Source organism: Hippocampus bargibanti, linkage group LG20 (genome assembly GCF_051943395.1).
Source record: "Hippocampus bargibanti isolate YZ-2025 linkage group LG20, ASM5194339v1, whole genome shotgun sequence".
NCBI lineage: Eukaryota > Metazoa > Chordata > Actinopteri > Syngnathiformes > Syngnathidae > Hippocampus > Hippocampus bargibanti.
Genome location: NC_142753.1, coordinates 4,646,461 through 4,672,005, shown reverse-complemented (window position 1 = coordinate 4,672,005; position 25,545 = coordinate 4,646,461). Strand labels below are relative to the sequence as shown.

Below are 25,545 nucleotides of genomic sequence, written 5' to 3'. Positions count from 1 at the left end.
TTCATTAGGCTCAGGGGTGAGCTGGAGCCTATCACACCTGAATGGGGATGTGGGCGTCAGAGCACACCCCGGACTGGTCGCTGGCCAATCACAGGGCACATAGTGACAAAGTATTCACACTGCCGTTCCCACAGATGGGTAATTTTGACCTTCGTTCAAGTTATCTTGCATGTTTTTGAAATATTAGAGGAAACAATTTTTCCTGGACAAGCTCGGGGAGAACATGCAAATTCCATAAAATGTCCAAAAATGAACATGAGAGTATTTTTACTTGGAGGAAGACGCGCTAACCACGTTACGCGGTGGAAGCTCGACCACACACGTCTCCATTGTAGCGGCCATAATAGAAGACAACAGAAGGCTTGAAAAAGCTCAGCATTTGTTTGTTTTATTAATAAAGTGTGCTATGGCTTCACCCAGCTGCGCCACACCACCCAGTATGTCACCCGCACCGAATCATGCGCACACCCTTGAAAAGAACAAATCTGAAAAAGTGTGAGAGGAAAAAGTCAACTTTCAAATTCGTTTACCCTTAAAGGGCAACCGACGTCACTTTTTTGTTTTTTAACTGACATCAGAAAAACGTTTTATAGCATCTAAAATACCCAAAACAGGCAGTATGATATTGTTATTCAAATGCAAAACACCAATAAAAATGACTTAAAGTGTCCAAAATCTGCAAAAAAATTGAGCTGCGAATTGGGCATTTTCAGAAAGTCCCGCCCCCAGTTCGTGACGTCACGCCGAGACGTCTTGCATTGCTGGAGAATCAAAACAATGGCTTCAGATTCGGATAATATGCTTTCTTGTTACACATCCAGTGATGAATATGATTCATATAGTTCTGAAGAGGAAAGCATACATGTTTGCAATCGATTAAAGAATTTATTCCGTGTCATTTTGAGGCAAACGGGCGGGGGGGAATGTCTCACCCAAAAAGAGGCAATAAAATGGCCACCGAGCTGAGGAATGAATCAGCCCGTTTCCACAGGCTGATACATTCCTTGCATGGAGCTCGGACTCCCTCTGCTGGCGGCTTTTGGATGTAAAATAAGGTTTTCCAAAAGCAAAATACATTGACGTGATGGAAGGACCGCTACAATGCGTCTTTTTTACGGTCAGGGGGCGGTCCTTTCATGACGTGAGGACTCGTCACCAACTCAAAAACAAGACTTCCTGAATGTTCAGCGTGAGTCTTAAAACGTAAATTATAGCTATATGCGGTGGAATCTTATTAAAATACGCCCAGTAGAAGTCATTTGAAGCCATTTTACAAATTATGGACTCAACTTGTCCGGAGACGTCGGTTGTCCTTTAACTTTTTCTTCTGCCACCATTGACTGTAACTGCATACACTACTCCTGTTTTTTAGGGGGGGAACGCTACACATGATTTGTTCAACCACACAGCGGATGAGCACATTGTAGGCATTGCTAGCAAAAGAATGGACAATGCCGGCACATGCAAACAAAGTTTTTCTCAGCTTTGCAATGTTTAGGATGGAAACATGGCGAGCCTTATGTCAGTAATGGAGTGCGAGTGTGTGCATGTGCGCCATCTGCTGAGGGCCATCGGTGTAAATATGTGGCAGGAGACCGCAGCGGCCATGTGTGGTGGACACAAATTGGTGCCACTGATGGAATAAAAGGAAAAAAATGTGTCTAAATAAGCCATTTTATCTGTAATTTGGTTGCTTTTATGATCCGTACGAAAACCGAAGTCTAGAAAACGCAGCATGTCTTGGTCCTCAATAACTACAATGACCATTCATATTTATTTATTTATTTGTGTATTTATGTGTTGATTGTTTATTCATTTATTACTCTATGTATTTATTGATCTGCTATTTATTTATTTTATTTGTCTATTATTTATTTATTTGTGAGTTTATTATTTTTTCTTTTGCATATTTATTTATTTATTTATTTATTTATTTATTGAGGTGAGTCTACAGATCATCCATGTGATGTCAACGTGCTGTTTTTTGTTTTACGGAATTATTTTACGAAAGGATGATGATACATCCGTCTTGGTTTGAGTGGAATTGAATGGAATATGTAAGTGTGTGACTATTTTCTTTCAAGGCACGCAATTGTGTAAAAAATAAATATGCATCTCTCACTTTTTTTATATATATATATATATATATATTTTTTGGTCGTATTTATTCCAAAGCTTGATACAAACATATAAGCCGGTCATGTTCCCATAACGAAACTTTTTTTTTTTTTAAATCTCACACACCATTGCCTTGCCTGTGTAAATTTGCCCTGACCCAATCAAGATTTCATCCAAAATAGAGTGATGATGCTGACCTTTCTCCCTATTTGAGGAGACGAGGCAAGATGGACAAGGATTTCAACGAATAAATAAGGTTTTCCATGGCAATAACATAAAGGAACAGGGTGGGGGGGCAGGTGGTATAGAGCTTTTAGTCTAGTGCGCCTTATGAAAAGCTAAAATTGGTAAACACACAAGATAGAGTTAAAAATGCTTTCACCATGCGTTCATAGACCAGCTGTAAGAGTGTGTGTGTGTGTGAGAGAGAGACAGACAGACAGAGAGAGAGAGAGAGAGAGAGAGAGAGAGAGAGAGAGAGAGAGAGAGAGAGAGAGAGAGAGAGAGAGAGAGAGAGAGAGAGAGAGAGAGAGAGAGAGAGAGAGAGAGAGAGAGAGAGAGAGAGAGAGAGAGAGAGAGAGAGAGAGAGAGAGAGAGAGAGAGAGAGAGAGAGAGAGAGAGAGAAAAAGGCAGATTGGGTTTTAAAAAAACAGGCCGAAATCGGCTATATACAAAGGAGACCCGGCCTGGCGAGATGATGCACCTCAGTAGTCTTTCTTGTAAAACGTCAAAACGATTTTTTTTTGTTTTGAGCAGGACGGAGGTATTTACATGTTGTGTCATTTCAAAAAGCGGCAAAGCAAAAAAAAAGAACAAAAAAAAGGCAATTGCTTCAAACCTGAGCACAAACTTCATTGGTGAGTTTGACCAGGTGGAACATTAGAATGCACTGAAGTAAAGCAACATTTTTTTAAAGACAAACTGTGAAAGGAACAACCGTATGGCCTGATAAGTACGCATGTAATCCAAATATAACAAATATATTGTTATTTAAAAAAAACATAGGATCATGCTGATGTTGATAAATTCATAACAAATTTCTCCTCCTCAAACCTGATTTTCAGGGTTATTTAAGTCATTAGCTGCCATTCCAGAATGTAATCAGGAATTGAAAATATAATGTGGAGCGCCATTCCCGAATTTGAAGAAGGCTTCTGCAATTTCAGTGAAAATGACAAAAACCCTGGCACTGGAGTGGACACATTTTTGGCACATCGCTTAGCAGTGAATGAGTTACTTTGAACACTGTATTATTCTTAAAGGACAACCGACGTCTCCGGGCAAGTTGTGTCCATAATTTGTAAAATGGCTTCAAATGACTTCTACTGAGCGTATTTTAATAAGATTCCACCGCATATAGCTATATTTTATGTTTTAAGACTCGCTCTGAATATTCAGGAAGTCTTGTTTTTGAGTTGGTGACGAGTCCGTACGTGACGTCATGAAAGGACCGCCCCCTGACCGTAAAAAAGACGCATTGTAGCGTCCTTCCATCACGTCTGAGAACCGTGTTGCACCCAAAAGCCGACAGAAGAGGTAGTCCAAGCTCCATATAAGGAATTTATCAGCCTGTGGAAGTGGAGGTGGCCACTGGAGGTCGCCATTTTGTGCCTCTTTTCTGATGATCCATTGTTGCCTCAAAATGGCATGGAATAAATTCTTTAATCTATTGCAAACAAGTATGCTTTCCTCTTCAGAACTATTTGAATCGTATTCATAACTGGATGTGTAACAAGAAAGCATATTCTCCGAATCTGAAGCCATTGTTTGGATTCTCCAGCAATGCAAGACGTCTTGGCATGACGTCACGAACTGGGGGCGGGACTTTCTGAAAATGCCCAATTCGCAAGTCAATTTTTTGCGGATTTTGGACACTTTAAGTCATTTTTATTGGTGTTTTGCATTTGAATAAAAATATTATACTGCATGTTTTGGGTATTTTAGATGCTACAAAACGTTTTTCTGATGTCAGTGAAAAAACAAAAAAGTGACATCGGTTGTCCTTTAAATTCCATTTTCGCAATCGGTTATCCTTGCGAGGTTGTTGTTTTAATAAAAACAAACATTTATTTAAGGTAATAAGTTATTGCCTTCGGTTTTATTTTGAGTGATTAAAAAAAAATCAAAACTCTATTGGGTTTATGTCTGGGGATGTTTGGTCGATGCCACTTGGCCACAGATGCTTTAACATACCGGTGGGAATACCCCGAAGATGAATCTGAGGAGCTGTTGCCATGTAATAATAATAAATAAATAATAAGTAAATAAATTAAAATCCCCGATCGCGATGTCTGCAGAGCACAGAGAACCTCCAACCGGGCCAGATTTTTAAATCTCCGGAAGGTGATACAGGTAACATCTGACTTTCGACCAGCTCGACTTACGACCCCCCCGTAGTTACGACCACGATCTCCAAACCCTCTTTTTAAAATTTTAATTCTACGCCTGTCACCGCAACGTGCTAGCAGGCCGGCAACGCGTACGACAATTTTGGCCAATCAGCATCTCACTCTCCAGAGGGGGCGGGTTGAGTTTGCGTGTCATTTAGCCTCTATTCTACATTTTGAATGGATTTTGACTTACAACCAATTTGACTTACGACCGTTTGGTCGGAACAGAACTCGGTCGTAAGTCGGATGTTACCTGTATTAACAACAGCAGCATGATCTTTTTGGATTCCAAATAAAGCTGCGATAAGAAATAAAATTATTTGGAAAAAAAACGGGATAAAATACACATGCTAACATTAGCGCTGATGTTAGCGTGACGATGGCTTGTAGAAAAATCAACCTTTGCGTGTCCGTGAAGGTGAAACCAGTGTCCTCCCTTTATGAAAAATAGCATTTCCCCCCCAAAGTGTGTGTCATGTGAAACCAAAGATTTTCCGATGAGCGCTTTTCTCGAAAGTCGGCGCGTCGTAATCCCTTGAAAAAATAGACATCCATGCTTCATGCTTGCTATCCCACCAGCGTCCTCTAGTGGGTGCTGCAAACAAACCAAAACTAAAAAGTAGTCAAAGTACTTGAAACTAGATGGACTTTCTCCTCCTCATGAGCTGCAGCTTCTCCGTGAAGCTGTGAAGGCCCGGCGACACGGAGCTGTTGGGTGACGGGTAGAAGCTGTTCTTCAGCGTGCTGGGTGAGATCTCCTCAATCTTGTAGGAAATGGAACGATAGTAGTGACCCGGGTTGAGCTGCGACCCCGGCGAGTCATGGCGGGAGAAGGCGCACCCGAGTCCCCCCATCAACCCCCCGGGGGTAGGCGGCTCGGGCCCCTGGTAGTGCATGCAGGAGCACACCGAGCGCAAATCGCTCATGTCGCCGCGCCGGCTTTGGCGCCCGCCGCCCCTCCGTTGCAGCGACTCGTCCTGGATGTGGATGATCATGCTGTTGCGGTTCCCCGCCAGCGACGCCCGCTCCTCGGCGTCCCGCCGCTCGTCCTCGCTGTTCATGGTCAGGAAGCGCAGCACCACCAGGTTCAAGAAGGCCCCGATGACCGTCAGGCCCACCAGGATGTACATGAAGCTGAAGGCCACGTAGAGGGGCTTCTTCTGAAGGGCCCGGTTCTTCTGCAGAGCCACAAAGTCCCCGAAACCGATGGTGGTCAGCGTGATGAAGCAGTAGTAGTACGACTGAAAAAAACTCCAGTCCTCGTAGTGCGAGAAGGCGGCGGCGCCGATGCACAGCGTGCCGATGCACGAGAAGAAGCCCACCGTCACCATGTTCTCCATGGAGACGTCGGTGATGCTCATCCCGCAGCACTTTTTGATGCGTTTCAGCAGGTACTTGACAAACGTGTTCATCCTCTCGCCGAGGCTCTGGAACATCACCAGAGTCAAGGGGATCCCCAAGACGGCGTAGAACATGCAGAAGGCCTTCCCGGCGTCCGTTCCCGGCGCCGCGTGACCGTAGCCTGCCGCGAGAAGGAGAAAAAAAAAGAGAGCATGAGGTGGTGGAAGTTTTTGTTTACAGTTTACAGTGAAGGCTGCCAAAAAAGAACAGAGATGTAACTGGCAGACGACGGAGAGGGGGGGGGGGGGTAGTTGTTTATCCAATTAGTTCAGGGGGGGTACATGATTTTCGGAGAGCAAAGACCTCATGCAGAGCCAGTCACGCTTTTAGCTGATGAAACTTAAGGTGCTGACTCACAAAACGTCTTAGACCTCCCTAATATCGCAAATGTACACTTGGAAAAAAAAGTCGATCATGAGGAATGTGTTGGACGCTGCCGCATAAATGGGGGGCGTGGCGCAATGGCGGGGGTCATCGCTATTAGGGCAATAATATAGTTCACAAAAAAGGCTTGCCAAACAACCCCTCCCCAGCTTACTTTTATATATATATATATATATATATATATATATATATATATATATATATATATATATATATATATATATATATATATATATATATATATATATATATCAGAGAGAGAGAGAGAGAGAGAGAGAGAGAGAGAGATACACACATATATACATACACACATTTATACATATACACATATATACAGTATATACATATACACACACACACACACACACACACACACACACACACACACACACACACACCTCTGCACTGTGACCGATGTGCTAACCACTCGACTACACATATCTATATATATACATATACATATACATATACATATACATATACATATACATATACTACACACATTCTATGGATCCTGTACAGCAGGGGTGTCAAAGTCATTTTTTGCCACGGGCCACATTGTAGTTCTGGTTTCCTCTCGAGGGCCGTTATGAATTTGGGGAACCCATTAGAATGTTTAAATCCCTTCAAATATTACATATAGAGCACACAGCAAATTAATGAATAACTCGCTTTCAAATCTGAAGTCAAGAATAATGACTTTTATTGTGGTTGACATCCAAAAATATGACATTTTGGCTCAGATTTTAGCAATCATTATGGAATTTAACAAGTTTGATTTGCTTCCGCGGGCCGAAAAAAATGATGTGGCGGGCCGGATTTGGCCCGCGGGCCTTGACTTTGACACCTGTGCTGTACAGGATAATTTTTGTCGGAGAATGTTTAGTTGTTATTTTGCATCCTTTGAATGTCCTCGCTAACCCATTGCTCCAAAGTGTTTTAAGCGGCTGGCGCACTGGCAATGCCTCAATGGCGAGTTGTCGTCTTGGGAACGCTCGTATTTGTCTGTGCCGTGCGCAAGGCGCTTTTGTGCCCCGCGTGTGTGCACAGGTGACGCTTGTGTTTGCGCAGAGCCACAGAAACGCGCGCGCACATACGGGATGGTTTGAAATGATATTACAAAAGACAGTCACCAAGTTAAAAACAAATAACTATGACATCATTTGCGCCGGTCACTCATAAATGTGACATCAGACGTTGGCCTGGCTCAAGGCTCCTGCGAATATGCGTCAACTCAAGCACAGAAAATGCTGACGGTGCGGCGGCAGACACAGTTTGTTTGTTTTTTCAGAGGAGAAAAACAACAGCAGAAATAATACAGATTAGTCGACGATTTAAATTAATGGTCGTCGATGTCTTTGTGGTTTTCGCTGATCAGTCATCCATTTTGTGCAGGATGGTACCACATTTCCGAAAACATTTGACATCTGACAGCCATGAACAAGGAAGTCCAGTCATCTACTCCCGGGTGAACAAATGCAAACGTTTAACATTTTCATGTTTCTCTTTTGTGAACAGTTCCGCTCCACTGAGAAGCCATTCTTGTTCAATTTCAGCCGTTCCAAATGAACAGTTGGCCTAAAAACAAAACAAAAGAAAGGCCGCTAAATTAACTCATTCACTGCCTTTCCTGAATTCATTCAGCAATCGAAAAGCATGACGTGAAGCGCCGTTCTTGAATTTGTTTGGGTTTTGGTTTTTCTTCCGGGGGGTGCTTATAAAGCACTGGACAGACCTTTGGCAATGTTTTCCCTTCCATGAGGGGGCAGCATTTGCCTTTTGTCCATGTTAGCGCTGTGTTACAGCTTCAGCTATAGTTAAAGCGCTACATAAATCAATATGTATGTATTGTCATATTAGCTATCTAGCTAGCAAGCTATCTATTAGCTATCTAGCTAGCGAGAGAGCAATATAGAGAGCAATATAGCTTGCTAGCTAGCTATTTGAGTCGGGAAACTTATTAGCTATCTAGTTAGCTAGCTAGCTATTAGCTGGCTATCTAGCATTCTATTAGCTAGCTAGCTTTCTATCTTTTTTAATTATTCCGGGGTGAGTGAATGCTGGCGCGTTTAGAAAAACTGATCCTGTGACTGTAAAGAGACCTTGACAGTTTTGAAAGGCGCTTAGAAATGAAATGTATTATTATTATTATTATTATTATTATTATTATTATTATTATTATTATTATTATTATCATTATTATATCATATTTTGTACAGCCACCCCCATTTTGAGGTCAGATAACGCCAGACCCGTATAACTTAGAAATTATTTTTTTTTTTCTGATGAAAGAAAAGAGTCGATGGTTTCTTATGCTGAATTGAATGTTTAAACTCAATATTCTGCAGGTCCTGAGTGAAAATGACAAAAACCCTGGCACTGGATTGGACACGTTTTTGCACATCGTCTGGCAGTGAATGAGTGACATACAGCAGTCACCTGAGCTCTCAGCCTGAATTATTCATTAAGAGTTATTTTACATTAATCTGGGAAACCATAAACTTCACGTAAACTTGCACCCTCGCGGTCAAGACAAAACAATTTTTTTTGGAAGCTTTTCAATTGATTGGAAATCAGCTTTTTCAAAACTTCTCACCTCAAAACGGCTCACATTCAGGTGTTAAAAAAACCGTGAAACCAGCTTGGGAGCTGTGTTAACTTTGCTTTAATGGTGATGCTTTTGATTTTTATGGAGATAATTGGGCTCTAGGGGGGTCACAGCATGGCATTTGATGGCTGAAGGGGACGACGGACACCTAGCGAGGCAGAGAAGTGATTTAAATTACCCGAAGGCCGGAAAAAGTTGGCGAGAGGGCACATCAGTTTGGCTTTAGGGCTCTTTGTGACTGGATTATTTTACTCAGGATGTTAAAAAATCTACAGACGAATGAGGGACTACGCAGTGACATGCTGTGAGGTTCATGGCTGGGGAGGCAATGACGTCATCAATGACGCCATCGCTCGTCTCTACTTAGTACAGTAAAGTCTCGTTATATCGATATCGGATATATCGATAGTCCCGGTTATATCGATACTATTTCTATGCACGCACGGAGAAAATTACATGTAAACAGGGTCGGATATATCGATAGTCCCGGTTATATCGATATTTTTCGGACTCCCTTGAATATCGATATAACGAGACTTTACTGTATTTGAACGGCAAATTCAGCGATTTTGAAAAAAATCCTAAAACGGTGAAGTTAAATGGACAAGAATTTTAAAGTACAAATCACTAAATACATCTAACTGTTTAATTTATTTTTTCATTTGATATTTCCATGACAGCTTTCCATGATGACAGGTGAGGCACTGCCTCACCTGCCTCCAGTGACTGCACGTCACTGGGACTACGCATGGAAGGCAACGAAGCGTCCGGCTAGTTCTGGAAGGACCCAAAATGAACTGAAATGCTTCGGGATGCTAATGAGAATTAGCATCCCCCCCCCAAAAAAAGCACTTTTTCGGGAAAACAATATTTCATTGAATTCATACCCCAATTGGCTTTTGTTTTCATTATTTATAATGTCATCAAGTCCGCCCTTCATTAGTACCCACGGCCCGCCTCGCTATGAACGCTACAAGTGCGGACCACTCGCTTAAACGCGGGTCTTTGACTCGTTGGATCCGCGGGTTCATCTGCCGCCAACGTTCTCAGGTAGCCCGGAGGTGTTCGTTGCTGCGGGCGTTGACATTTTAATGAAGGTCAAGAGGAGGCGCCGGGCGAGTTAAGCTGGTGTGGGAATCAACTGGCTGAGATTTTGCTCAGATTTTTTTTTTGAGGGAATTCGAAGAGGGTGGTGAGGTAGGGGGGTGCTTAAAATCCCTGTCATGAATGTAAAACAAATATAGTGATACCTTGGCTTACGGACTTAATTCGTTCCCAGACAGAGTGTATAAGGCGAAAAGTGTGTATCCCAAAAAAAATAATTTCCCATAGGAAACCATCAAAATGAGAATAATCCGTTCACAGGTCCCCATAAAACATAATTTTCTACTTTCTAATTTTCTCAGCCTTAAAACTACATAAAATATACCTTATTTTATGTATAATAAATGTGCTATGGTATTATAATTAAAGAAATAAACTGACCAATCACGTGACTTTAACCAATGACATTTTTTTCCATAAAACAGTCTGTAATATGAAAACTGACGCGCATAACGCCACTGTTAGCATCATAGCATCATCAAGTTATATTTCACCATATAAGGTGAGAAAAGATGCTTCATTTTGATTGACATTGTCCTTCCAGAATACCTTTATGATTTCTATGCATTTCTAGTCCGGTTTGCACATGTGAATTTAGCTGCATGCGGAGTAAAAGGGTGATGCGCTACGAGATTCAAACACCCCAGGGACGAATGCTAATACAGATGCACGCCGCCCGCATTCTGATGTTCGCATTTTACGTTATCCAGCTAAGTTCGACGAGGCTGCGGTAAGTTATTGTAAAAGGAAGCATCGGGGAGCACGCACCGGCAATTACAGACTAAATGAATGGGAATGAATTCCATACGTGCTATGGATTTGTCTTTGTTGGCCTCTTTGCAAAAGTCGGAAAGCATGAAAAGACATGTATAAAATATTATAATTAGTATTACAAATATAACATTACAAAAAAAAATACATTAGTTACCTTTTTTTGCAAAATAATAAAACATATATTTGTGACTGAGTGTCAAGTCCTGCATAGCCTTCTCTGCTGGCCTAAAAATATCTGAATCACGGACTATATTTTGTCCATGAATTAAATAATTCCAAATTGTTTTTCAGCTTCCTTTCATGACTTTTCCCCTGTTGCGCTGCTTACAGATGTGCAATTTAGTATTGAAGCATTGAACCAATCACATTTCAGCCGTCATTTGTTACCGGGGTCAGAAATTGACTTGGACACCTTCACAATCACTTCTGCAGGCCCTGTCGCATCAAATGTGTCGATCAAACTATGATCGTAAACTATTTATTTCAGGATGCTCATGACAATTAGCATTCCCGAAGCATTTTGGTTCATTTTGGGTCCTTCCAGAACTATCTGGACACTTCGTGGCCTTCCATGCATTGCACAATTAAAGTCCCTCATTTGTCCATAGACTAGCCAATCATAGTTTGCGAAAACTGCTCTTATCATTAGCCGCTATTGACAAGAGCATACTGGCCAGAGCTAGCATACTATAGTGGTAGCACTCAGTAATTTCCTGGCTAATGCTACCCTCTAGTGGCCGTAAATCACACCACACTTTTTTCAGCCTGGATTGATTCAGACATAGCACTACTGAAGGCCTAGCGATGAAATCTACGGCCCGCTGATTTTCCCATTCACGATGATTGAAGGATTCGGTAGCAGAAAGAAAAAAAGAAGAAAAAGGCCCGCGGCTATAAACACGAGGAAGCAACAGATGCATGTGGCGACACACGTTCACGTAGTCCGCCGCCAAACAATACGAGAAGCTGTCACGATGATGCACACTTCCTCGCATTTGCCGCGTGACAGCGACAGCTTGTCACTTTGGAAAAAAATGCAACGGGGTGTCTTGGCAGAAGGCTGCCGGTGACCATCGCGACCCCACATAGTGCAAAGGTCCCACAACCCCAAAGCCAAGCTGTGATTGGCCATTTATAGTCCCACCAAGTTTGGATCAAAATCAAGTTAATGAAGTTCGAAATGAAAATATGCGTTTGTAAATTAATAATAATAATAATAATAATAATAATAATAATAATACATTTCATTTCTAAGCGCCTTTCAAAACTCTCAAGGTCACTTTTCAGTCACAGGATAAGTTTTTCTGTAGGTGAGCAGCGGCAGACACACACCTCAGCATTCACTCAACCCGAAAGTAGCTAATAGATCGATAGCTAGGCACATTTTCTCGAAATTGCCTATTGATAGTGACTATAAAAAAAAAAAAATAGGAACAAACTGTTTAATTCAGGCGTGTCAAACTCATTTTTTTGCCAGCCGTCATATTGTATAGGTAACTCTTAGCTAGCTAGCTAACTTTCCATCTACTTGAGTTACTTCCGGGTTGAGTGGTTATTAGCTAACTCTTAGCTAGCTAGCTTTCTATCCATTTGAATAACTTCCGGGTTGAGTGATTATTAGCGAACTCTTTGCTAGCTTTCTATCTATTTGAGTTACTTCCGAGTTGAGTGATTATTAGCTAACTCTTAGCTGGCTAGCTTTCTATCTATTTGAGTTACTTCCGGGTGGAGTGATTATTGGCTAACGCTTAGCTAGCGAGCTTTCTATCAATTTGAGTTACTTCCGGGTTGAGTGATTATTGGATAACTCTTAGCTAGCTAGCTAGATCTCTATCGATTTGAGTTACTTCCTGGATGAGTGAACGCTGGCGTGTGTGGCTGCCGCTGCTCACCCACAGAAAAACTGATTCGGTGACTGTAAAGTGACCTTGAGAGTTTTGAAAGGCGCTTAGAAATGAAATGTATTATTATTATGTTAAAACCATTTTCATACATAGGGCGCGCAACATTATAAGGCACATACAATAGTCACAGCATAACACATCCACGACATGGCGTTGCGACATTATAAGGAAGACAATACAATACAATACAATACAATACAATACAATGCAGTGCAATTCAGCTTTATCTATGTAAAGCCTTCACAACCGCTGCAGCTGTAATAAGGAAAATTGTTCTAAACCACGGGACATTAAGTCATTCACTGCCAGACGTGCAAAAATGTGTCCATTCCAGTGCCAGGGTTTTTGTCATTTTAACTCCAATTTCAGGACCCACAGAATATTGAGTTGTCCGACTACATTAATTTACATTAATAATTAAAGGCCAACCGACATCACTTTTTTGTTTCCTAACTGACATCAGAAAAACGTTTTATAGCATCTAAAATACCCAAATCACACAGTATGATATTTTTATTCAAATGCAAAACGCCAATAAAAACGACTTAAAGTGTCCAAAAAGTACTTCAAATTGAACCCGGAAGTAGCCAGTTTCAGAAGGTCCTTGGTCGTGGTGTCACCCCAAGCCATCTTGCCTTGCTGGAGAATCAAAACAATGGCTTCAGATTCGGAAAATATGCTTTCTTGTTAGTCATCCAGTTATGAATATGATTCAAATAGAAGAAGAAAGCATACATGTTTGCAATCGATTAAAGAATTTATATCTGTCATTTTGATGCATCTGGGGAGAAATGTAGTGACAAACTCTTTAGTACTCACAGTACTAAAGAGTAAAAAAGCAGAAGGCAGAAGAGGGCGACAAAGCTCCATGTAAATTGTGTCCTGGGACGTTTTGTCAGCGAACATCAAAATACACTGTAGAAGTCTTGGCGCAACACACGATTCACCTTCTCGTTATTTATGTTTTCCTTCTAATTTCGCCATCAACACGAAGTTTTCAGACCAAACAACGTACAAGGTATGTCCTTTCTCGGTTAGGGGCGGTCCTTCAGTGACGTAGGGTGAGGACTCGTCACCAATTCAAAAACAAGACTTCCGGACTATTCAGCGTGAGTCTTAAAACGTAAATATAGGTATTTGCGGTGGAATCTTTGTAAAATACGGTCAGTAGAAGTCATTTGAAGCCATTTTACAAATTATGGCCACAACTTGTCCGGAGACGTCGGTTGTCGTGTAAATTAAAGGAGACATCATACTGCATTACGACAGCCTTGAAAATCGCTTGATGTTTTCTCCCAAATTAATTTCCCAGATTGAAATGAATTTAAATGGCGCCAGAAAAAAGAACAACGTGGGGCCAGAGAAAAATTCAATTCATTTATCTGAATTTCAATGACTAAAAAGGAGTTGAGATCCAAATATTTTGAGTTAAGAGATTGGTCAGCAAACAAATGGTCACCCTAATAATTAACAATGAGTCATCAGGCAATTCATCTCAACTCATTTTAGAACCATTTTTTTCTCCTCCCTAGCAACACCCCAAGCCGATGATAAAACTCCAAGGGAGACTTGGGAGGGAGGATGGGGGGGGGGGGGGGTTAGTTTGACAAAATGACTCACGCCAACTTCATCGTAAACTATAATTTCACATTTCCATTTGACAGCAATTTACTTCCTTTTAAATGGAGACACTTTGAAACGTTTCACACCCTCACGGTGAGGCAGTGACGTCTGCAGCAGCTCTCCCCACTGATCGAGCCAATCCCTGACTGTTAGCATTTAAAGGACAACCGACACCAATTTTTTGTTTCCTAACTGACATCAGAAAAACGTTTTATAGCATCTAAAATACCCAAAACACGCAGGCTGATATTTTTAGTCAAATGCAAAACACCAATAAAAATGACAAAGTGTGCTGATTCTGATTAAACTGCAAAAAATTGAAACCGGAAGTGGCCGGTTTCAGAAGGTCCCGCCCCCTTGTTCGGGACGTCACGCCAAGACGTCTTGCCTTGCTCGAGAATCAAAACAATGGCTTCAGAGCTTTCTTGTTACTCATCCAGGTATGAATATGATTCAAATAGTTCTGAAGAGAAAAGCATACATGTTTGCAATCGATTAAAAAATTTATTCCGTGTCATTTTGAGGCATCGGGGGGGGGGGGTGCCGCACCTAAAAAAGGCAGAAGATGGCGACAAAGCTCCGTGTGGAAATGGGCTCAAAAATTTTGTCACAACACACAACGCTTCACCATCGCGTTATTTATGTGTTTTCCTTCTAATTTCTCCATCAACGCGGATCAACATGAAGTTTTCACACCAAACAAATCACCGCAAAATGTATTGACGTGATGAGAGGACTGCTACCGTGTGTCCTTCCTCGGTCAGGGGCGTTCCTTCCGTGACGTGACGTGAGGACTCGTCACCAACTCAAAAACAAGACTTCCGGAATACTCAGCGCGAGTCTTAAAACGTAAAATATAGCTACATATGCCGTGGAATCTTTGTAAAATACGCTCAGTAGAAGTCATTTGAAGCCATTTTACAAATTATGGACACAACTTGTCCGGGGACGTCGGTTGTCCATTAAAGCACAGCATACCAATGCCATGACATAACCCAGTTTGTAAGAGTCTAATTTGAATCAGACAGATAGACAGATCAATAGATCGATAGTATACATTTTTGATCGAATAAAAAAAACATTAACTCATTCACTGCCATCCCTGAATGTTTTCAACAATTGAAAAAAATGACGTAAAGCACCATTCCCGAATTTGTTCGGGTTTTGTTTTTTTATGCTTGGGTCCCGATAAAGCGCTGGCCATGGCCTCTGGAAATGTTTTTTTCTCACTTCCACAAGGGTGCAGCATTTCCCTTTTTTCATATTAGCGCTTTGGTCCAGCTTCAGTTGTTGTTAAAGTGCTATATAAACCAATATGTATGTATGGTATTGTATTTTGGACAGCTGCCCTCATTTCAAACTCGTATAACTCGATACCCATATCACTTAGGAATTCATTAATCTTTTTTCACTCAACAAATATAATATAAAGTAAAAACAAAAACAAAAATAAATACATGATATGACAACACAGACACAGAGTCATTAATGCTTCACCACTTTCTGTACCCTCTTTGTGACATGAAACAGTTCCAGCCAACAGCTAGCCAGCTAACAGCCACCCAGCTAGACAGCTAATAGCCAACCAGCTAGCTAATGGATAGCTAATAAATAGCTAATAGATGTAAGGTTTCTGCATTGAATGTTTATGTCGTCCCAAAACTCCATATTCTGTGTGTCCTGTAATTCAAGTGACAATGACAAAAACCCTGGCACTGGAGTGGATACAGTTTTGCACGTCTGACAGTGAATGAGTTAATTAAAACAGGGAATAGCATAGATAAATAATTGGATTAATTGGATCCCGCGTCTTCCACGTTTTTCACTCATTTCTCTTGGTTTCACTCCCTGGTGCTTTCTACGAACTTTCCTGCATATGATAGTTGTCCATGTTAAGCATTTTGTTGCAGCTTCAGCAGTTGTTAAAGCGCTATACAAATCAATATGTATTGTATTCATGTCTGCTGTTTGCCTCGTCCAACAACCCGCAACGGAGTTTTAATGTCCCCAACAAAGATTTCAAACCATGCCGATGCAGCTCACTCGCCTGCGTCCCCCCGGTGTCAAGCAACCCCCCTTTCGCCCGCACTATAGGCTCCCCGCACCTAATGAAGCGTGTCGGCCTGTGTCAGGAATTACGGCCAAGCGAGTGCTGCTAAGCAACAGGCGCTAAGCCTTTCCTACTCTGAAATCACTGAGAAAGTCACACCACTTGGCCTGATGTAGTCCTGTCCCATCGGACCAGTTACATATTTTCGCCATAGTCAGGCTAAACTAGACAACCCACCCCCCCCCCCCCTCTTGTCCCTTGAACCTAATTCCCCAAACAAAAACCATTCACACAATGTGTGTCTAAACTCTCAGTCTCTTCAAGTTTAGAGCAGGGACTTATCAAAGCCGAGGTCTGGCATCGTCACCTCTCTCCATTAGGGATATATAACAGACCAGAGCTACCAGCACAATTTTTGTTCGCTGACGAAGCTTTTCGGATGACATCCGACACCTTCAAAGAAGTACAGATGACGGCTGAAGAAACCTTTTCATCCATTCACACACAAAAAAAACGTGAAAGGTGTAGACCAGTAGTTGGTGATGTCAGAGTCGACCCACTTGGTGACTTTGAAAAAAAACAACAATAATTAAAAATCGGACTTTTTTTTCGAAAATATTACGATCATGAAAATTCCTAATTTGTTCTTGTCATGCGATGACTTCATTCCCAGATGGTTTTTAAAACTGCCCCCCCTTGTTCAAACAATGCAATTCGCAAACCAATAACAATGAAGTCAAGAACAAAGCAGTGTGTAGACTATTTAAATAGAAAATATACACAACCCAACGAACCAGCCTTTTATCAGACAGCATTAAAAATGACAAAAGCAAAACATTAAAATAGTAATATAAAAAATAAATAAAACACACACGGGGGCTCATTTCGCAGGTTTACAGCCTGTGCGGGTCAACGTTCGTGCCAGTTTCTGTGTTTGTTTGGTTTTTTTTTTTAACCCGAAGGAGTGCCACATTTAGCAACAGAGACGCTACTCGTGTCTTTTTTTCCAAAAGAAATAAATAAAATACAAATCGGAGCGAACCGACCACACACTGTTCACGAGCCGCCAACGCAGATTTTCATGCTGCTGTTGTATGCCGATAACTCAGAGTTACACACACACATACACACACACGCGCACACACACACACACACACACACGCACTCCCACGGAATCAAGTGCTTGTGAGAAGACTGCGTGGGAGCGCATTACAGCGCAAGGGCAGGAGAGAATTAGCAGCAGGTGGTCCAATGGAGTCATGGGGGTCACATAATCACCACTGATATCACGGAACAGTACCCCCCCCCCCCCACCTCGACTGGAAGGGGGGGATTTAGACATCATTTAGACTCATTTAGCCTCCGAGTCGCTAGTCAGCATTTTGAATGTATTTTGACTTACGACAATTTTGACTTATGACTGTTTGTTCGGAACGGAATCGTAAGTCGTAAGTCGTATGGTACCTGTATATATTTTGGTGAAAAAGTCCATCCTCAAACTCAAACCATGTTGTTTTGCACAGAATGTTGGACAAAGTATGCAGATGTGATGTTGGCCATGTTTGAACCCACCACCCCCTCCCGAGACCAATTATCTCGTTTAAGGTGAGCTAGCCTCACGGGCATCCCGCTATCCACGGACCACATTTTGGGATGTTTTGAATAAATTATGATTATGCACAACAAACGGAGAAGAGGTCTTACAATAACGTTTTGGGGGTTTATTCCAGAAGACAAGCATAGACGCAAAGATTGATGGTCTCGCTGTGTTTGTTAAAGTGATCGGCGCTCGGAGCGGATTCTGTAACGTTAGCGGCTAGCTGTAGCGTTGGAGTCGTCACGTCCAACAGAACGTGGACGTTGGGATTAAAATGCCTCGCCGAGATGTCATCAACGATTGCGCAAGCGATTAAAACATGAAGAAAAAAAAACGACTGACTTGATCGCAACCAGGCGGGTGTCGACGGCGAGGAATAAAAAGCAGCTTTGACAAACACACAGAAATGAAAACAAAAAAAAAACTGGCTCAACTGGATTCACGACTGGCTTTATTGTTTTGGTGTTTCAGCTTCGGCGTACTCTCAATATTATGTTTGGGTGAATGATATTGATAAATTCTACGCGAGCTATTTGATAGAGATTAGAATAGAAGTTATCCTATTTAAAGGTTTGGTGCTGGTATATGCTTATAGTGAACATGTGTGGCTGGATGTGCACAATGAAGGCGCAGAGTTGAACAGACACAGCCTGTTAACATGTCATCTTCATCTAGGAGATCTGGCCTTGGACAGAATTCAGGACTTGGGAAACTCCTTCTCTCTCTCCGGGTCATTACAAATCGTTACAAATCTATTGGTTCAGGAAAAGTCAACCAATTAAAATGTCTCTCGAGGACTTTTGCAAGGCAAATTGCAAGAATCCAAACAAGGGTGCGGAAAAATCCTACTGGACCCTCCGCACCCTGCCCACCACCTTTTCCAGCTACTCCCCTTAGGCAGGCGCTACCGATCCATGCGCACCAAATCCAGCAGACATTTAAACACCTTCTTCCCCCAAGCCATTAACTCTTTAAAGAGTAACCCAAATACAACTGTATAGTGCCTCTTTGCAATCTTTTGGTGATGATACTAGTGCAGCATGTTCGACCAGAAACAAATTCCTTGTGTGTTCTACATACTTGGCAACAAAGATGATTTTTATTCTGATTCTGATTCTATGTTCTATTGTTTATAGCTGTTGGTGCTCGGGTCGTCCAGGGGTGTGGTATTCAAATCAAGAAAACTATGTTTTACTAATGTATCACTTACATTTGCATATACTCTCTATAAATCGCTTGGCAGAGGGCTGTAGAATTTGGCATCTGTCTTGAATGGCTACATCCCCTGCCGGCAGTAAAAGACAATCTTCCTGTGTTCGAGCCTTTGTTCACAGTGTCCGATCGAACAACTCTGACATTATTTTAATGCAGATTTTAATGGCTCACTTGACACTAAATTGTCGATGTGACTGTTTGCTTTTCAATATATGGTCTGCAAATGACCAGCGACCAGTCTTGGGTGAACCAAGCCTCGCTCAAAATCACCTCGGATAGGCTTCTCCTACATTCCGAACACGAATGCGACTTTTTTGTGTCATGTAAGACAGATTTTTTTTGTGTGTGATTGACGATCATACGATCGTCAATCAATTAATGATCATCTTTGGATGCCGCCTCCAAAACGTATCGCCTGGCAATTTGTGCGCTCATCCATCAAGAGAGCAGAAGCGGTTGTTCACGTAGCGTGACGAGCCACTTATTGAAAAATGTCGTGCCGGCGCACTTTTCCTGCCAGTATATTATTTTCACTTTGCCACGGCCGCCCGCCGTGAGCTTGATGGAAGCCTCGGCGCCGATCGATGGGAATGTTTTCCCCCCCGCGCCCGCGATCGCTGCGGGATTCGGACGCTCTGGAGACGCCCGGTCCGGACCTGCAGTTTGTCTATTTGAAAATGTGAGAAGCTGTCAAGTGAAAACTTCTCATTGAAATGTCTCGCGGTTTTGACACCGTAAAATATTATGTTCGTTTGTCAAGGAGTAATAAGGTTAGCAGGCACCGCATCGGTTTCTTACAGTGCAGAGTTCCCGGTTTGATTCTGGGCTGCAGACTTCTGAAGTTAAAGTTAGCATGTTCTCCACATAGGAAAAAAAACATTTGATAAAAGTTTGATTCTTTCCAAATTAGCCTGCGAAATGCTTCTAGATTAGCATATTAGCATATCATGTTTTGTTTTTCTACTCCATTTCCCTTCATAACTTTGCCGCTGTGAAATGCAAATTTCTCCACTGTGGCTAACAAAGGCTAATGTAATCTAATCAAATACAGTGATATCTTGGTTTATGAACCCCTTGGTTTACGAACTTTTCGGTTTACGAACATTAAATTTATGAAAATTTTACCTTGGCATACAAACTATTTTTTGGGATACACATGGAGCTGCAACAATGAGTGATGTGTCGTTCACGAACGAGCCCGTTCTCCTAAAAGAAAATGGCAGCCGGCTTGTTTTGGTCCTCTATTCGCCGCCCCTAGTCTTCGATTAAAGCCACGTGATTGGTCAAGAACGCAGCAGTGAGGGGAGGTGGTTTAAACATTAAAGAGAAAGGCAGACGACAGAGAGAGAGAGAGTGACAAAATGGATAGAAAACAGTGACAATTGGACTTGTTTCAACTTTGACAGATCAAAGGCAGAGTGTAGACTGCAAGGTTAAAATTCCCATCAATCAGGCTTCAAAAATAACCCGCATTAGCCATCAGTTCAATTTGAAATGAGAAGACAAGCAAGGGACCCGGCTATTAATGTTTCTAGTGTGTCTGCTTGCATCTGTTGCAATAGCACAACTTCCAAGATGTACACCCCAGAGCTCCTTGAGAAACTTTATGCAAAAAGCTATCCATTCCATCAAGCCATCAACGACCATCACAAAGGTAAATAAAACAACAGTTTATTTCTTTAAATATAATACCATAGCACATTTATTATACATAAAATAAGGTATATTTTGTGTAGTTTTAAGGCTTAGAAAATTAGAAAGTAGAAAATTATGTTTTATGGGGACTTGGGAACTGATTATTTTCATTTTAATGGTTTTATATGGGAAATACATTATTGGGATACACACTTTGCCTTACACACTGTCTGGGAACCAATTATGTTTGTAAGCCAAGGTATCACTGTAATACAAATGTTGATCTTCACCTGATTTTACACAAAAAAAAACTTTAAAAAATGCTTTTGAGTTTGAGTTCTTCATATGGTTGCTTAGTGAATACGCTCTTTAACAAATAGATTCTTTCCAAATTAGCCTCCAAATTGCTGATAGATTAGCATATTAGCATAGTGTATTTTGTTTTTCTATTCCCTTTCATAACTTTGCTGCTGTAAAATGTACATTTCTCCACTGTGAGACTAATCAGGGCTAATGTAATTTAATCTAATAATACAAATTATGAACATTAAAAATGATTGATTTTGAGTTTGAGCTCTTCATATGGTTCCTCAGTGAATACACTGAAAAAAAAGACTCATTACATGTACAACGGCGCACATATACGCCCGGTGTTGATATTTCCGACATTTAGCCGAGATGGCTATCATCTCCTGGCAACGTGGAGGCGAGCGTCGCCCGTGTCGACTCGGTCGTTCTTGCGGCGGGAGACTTTGGGTGCATCTGTGGCGGCCAAGTGTCACATTCTGCGCAATTACTCCCTGAAATCAACCGAGTCAAGCTGCAGGTCGATGGGGAAGGGGGAGCGGGGGCGCAGTTGTGGTTTTGGGATCATTGGGGCAGATACTCCAGCTGTTTGCTAATGTTCTTTTCAACGGGGTATACATAAATAAATAAATGCTGATTGTGTAGTATGTGTAAAAACATGCAGACGCTAATCGCAAATTTATCAGGAATGCACACATGGATTCATGAGCTCCACATCAAAAGGCGCCGTTGGATGACACGCGGCAGCTGTTACGATGATGCACTTTACAACTACGAGCGCTCTCGATTCCCCGCCTATCAAATGAAACGTGATTGCAATCGTTAATGGCGCTACAACTACAACCATAACGATGCGGGAAACGGACCCGAATGGCCACCCGAAATCGCCTTTCAAGCATGTTGACAAAACTGAAATATTTACAGGATATCGTTCGATTAGCTTGGCTTGCTAACATCTTTGGATCACTCTGGATGAACAGTACGATGGGTTGAGGGAGGGTGGGGGGGTCTCAATGCCATACTTTGAACCTGACCAGACCGCCGTCCACCTAAGACGACTACTAATAGGATCAGGTCAGAGCGTCACTCAAACTCAATGATCGAGTCCTTTAGCAACAAAAGCTAAAAATGCTAATTTCTGAATCACAGCGTCAAAACAATATGTCAATCATCCTAAAGCGTATCTTTAGGTGACTTTGAACAAGACTGAGAAACTCCCCAGCCATGTTTGCAAGGAAAAACGACCCTCCAAGACTGCAGTTATGAAAATGTTTTTTTCCTCACGATTAGCAGCAGGCCCGGTAAGGCCTTCACAGGTGTTAAACCCACAAATATACGCTTCAACTTGGAGACTTCTATCACAACCACAGGAGTCGGTTGAAAGCGTTACAACTGAGCGGCTTTGTCGTGAAAGAGTGCGATGTAGATGAGAGTGGCCTGCCTGCAGTCCAGACCCGCTAGAAGCTAGATGAAGCCTAAAACAACAACGCATGCTAGTGCGTGGACAGCAAGCCGGATATCGAATAAAATGCTCGAAAGTCTTTGCATCTGCTGCCAAAACGCACCCTGCTGCAAATCGAGGGCAACCCGAGGGAGGCCCAAACAGAACTTTTAGGGAACGCGTCCTCATTTCCAGACCGGCGGGTGGCAGGGAATGCGAGCGCTTGATAAGAAAATGAATACGACAGCGGCTCCGGTAGCCGTAACCTGGAAACGGGAGCCAGTCGAGTTGTCGGCCATCAACCGGCGGCTGCCCCACTCCCCCCTTCTTGAGTGTTGCCTGGCATAAAAGTGGTCGAAGCGGGCCCTGCGGTGCATTAAGGGTCTGCAGCCCTCACAAGCTCCAATAAGAGCATGTGACTCCCCCGTCATGGAACGGCACCGCGATCTCCGCATGAGGGAGGAAGTTTGAGCTGCAACAAGTCTTCCAAGTCCAACAAGGCTTTGCGGCTGAGGGGCAGCAAAGCAAAACGCGCCGCAACTCCAAATAAATCATCGTGACGCAAATGCACGGCGGCAATTAGCGTCAAACGGAGGTGACTTGTGTTCTCTTTCTTTCATCAACAATAAACGCACACTATCAAAACACGCCAAGGAGAAGCGAAAGTGGCGGTTGTGTGGGTTTGGGGTGAGTTTATCCTTAATTCCCCTTCTTGTTGCTCTCTTCCTAATGTGTCCTCCAAAGAAGGTCCCTAAAATGGGGGGGGGGGTAGAAATGAAAGAGACTGGCTTGTCGTGACCAGTCATGTCATCCTTCAAATCTTAATGGCGACAGCATGAGGCACACCTGAACAGTCAAGCTCCTGTATCCACATATCTGACACGAGCAAAGAGACACAAACATACACATACATATATGAAAGTACAGTACAGTATATATATATATATGTGTGTGTGTGTATATATATATATACACACACACACACATATATATGTATAAACACACACACACACATATATATATATGTGTGTGTATACATATACATACACACACATATATATGTATACACACACACACACACACACACACACACACACACACACACACACATATATATATATATATATATATATATGTGTGTGTATACATATACACACATATATATACATATATACACACATATATACATACATATATACACACATATATATACATATATACACATATATATACATATATATATATGCGTATATATATACATGTGTACACATATATATATATACATGTGTACACATATATATATATATATATATATATATATATATATATATATATATATATATATATATACATGTGTACATATATATATATATATATATGTGTATTTATGTACACACGCACATATAAACACACATTACACACACGTTTGCATACACACAAACAAACACATATACACACACCAATAGAGACACATTAACAAACACATATATACACACACACACACAAATATACACAAACACACATATACACTAATGCACGCATATACACAAAATCCTTTCTTCAGCTGTCTACTCGAGCCCACAGTGTTCAAACTGTTGCATAGACCCACAATCACTTTGCACCACATCACGCTGCACTTCTTCTCGGTGGCAACCAACAAAGTATTACAACCCTCCCGACCCCAATGCGGTCAATCCCGAAGAAGATAAAAAAATGAAAAATGGGGGGTGCACGCACGAACTCCAAATCACAGAGTCGGTTGCGTCAGCGCGTAATTATGGACCGTTGTTTTTGTTAGTTTTTTTTTTTGCCCCAACAATCCACGCAACTTGTAGAACATCCCGAAAACGAATCCATATCATCACAACTTGTCAAATCTGCCCCGGAGCGCGTTCTCGTGGCAGCAAAAGTTCCGTGCGTCACGTCAACGAAACACCCGAACGCGTCATGATTTTAGAGCGTGCGTAAAAGACAATCAACTTTAGACTAGACACCCAAAATGCTCTTTTTGTGCTTCGATATTCCGTCTGGGGGTGGGGGTCATGGGGGTGCGCGGTCTGCGGGTGACTTACCGATGGTGGTGATGACCGTGATGGCAAAGTAAAAAGAACCGGCGAATTTCCACTGAACGCCGGCTCGGTGCGGCTCGGCCTCCATGATGATGCTCTCCAGCTTGCGGTAGTCGTCGTCGCTGATGTTGTACTTCCCCTGGAGGCGCTTCTCCTCGGCTTCCAGCTGCTCCTTCTCCCTCATCTCAAAGTCGGACTCCAGCGCGTCGAAGACGGCTGCCCCCACCAGCAGGTAGGTGAACGTGCAAACGATCAGCGAGAAGGTCCGCACGTTTTGCCGCTTCATGGCCACCAGCAGCCGGCGAGTGAGGGGCTCATGTCCCCTCGCCCTCCCCGGGTTGCTGCGACGGCAAGGGAACGAGCCGAAGGCGGCGCGCCCGGAGGTGGCCGCGCTCCGATGACGGTGGGCGCGCTCGGGGTCGGGGCTGGGGCAGCGGTACTGGAAGCCCGGATCGTGCTCCTGCTTGGCGGAAAGACACAAAAGACTGCTGGAGCGCCTGGACCACGAGCCCTGGAGCCGCGAGACCCTGCGCAAGACCCGTCCGAACCAAATCCTCCCGGTGCGCAGTGCCATCAACGGGCTGCTGCTGCCAATCCCGCCCGCATCATCTGGACGTCTTCATGTTGACGCGTGGAGCCCGTGGAAGCATCCTTGGAAGTTTCGGCGTCTGTTCAAGCTGTTCGCTGCAACATCTTCCCCACCTGCACTTTTTTTTTTTTTTTTTTGGGGGGGGGGGGGGGGTGAAAAAAATGGCGCAAATTGCTTTTTATCCTCAAAATGTCCGAACGAGCATCTTGATAGAATGTGCTGAGTGGTCAAAGGAACATGCGGAGTGCCACTTGTGAGGAGGAGGGAGGTGGGGGCGGGGGGGCTCGAACGTTCCACGCACGCCGAATGACAACAGGTTCCACGGCGAGGAAGAGGA

General features: G+C 42.6%; 1 protein-coding gene across 1 annotated transcript; it reads right to left on the bottom strand.

The window, feature by feature from the left end:
- Positions 1-1,145: 1,145 nt before the first annotated feature.
- On the bottom strand, positions 1,146-25,311 carry kcnk9 (potassium channel, subfamily K, member 9). Its single transcript, XM_089023885.1, has 2 exons — positions 24,623-25,311; positions 1,146-6,030 (listed from the first exon to the last, which is right to left on the bottom strand). Exons 1-2 carry the CDS (start codon positions 25,191-25,193, stop codon positions 5,147-5,149), a joined length of 1,455 nt encoding a protein of 484 aa, XP_088880011.1. The 5' UTR covers positions 25,194-25,311; the 3' UTR covers positions 1,146-5,146.
- Positions 25,312-25,545: the final 234 nt, after the last annotated feature.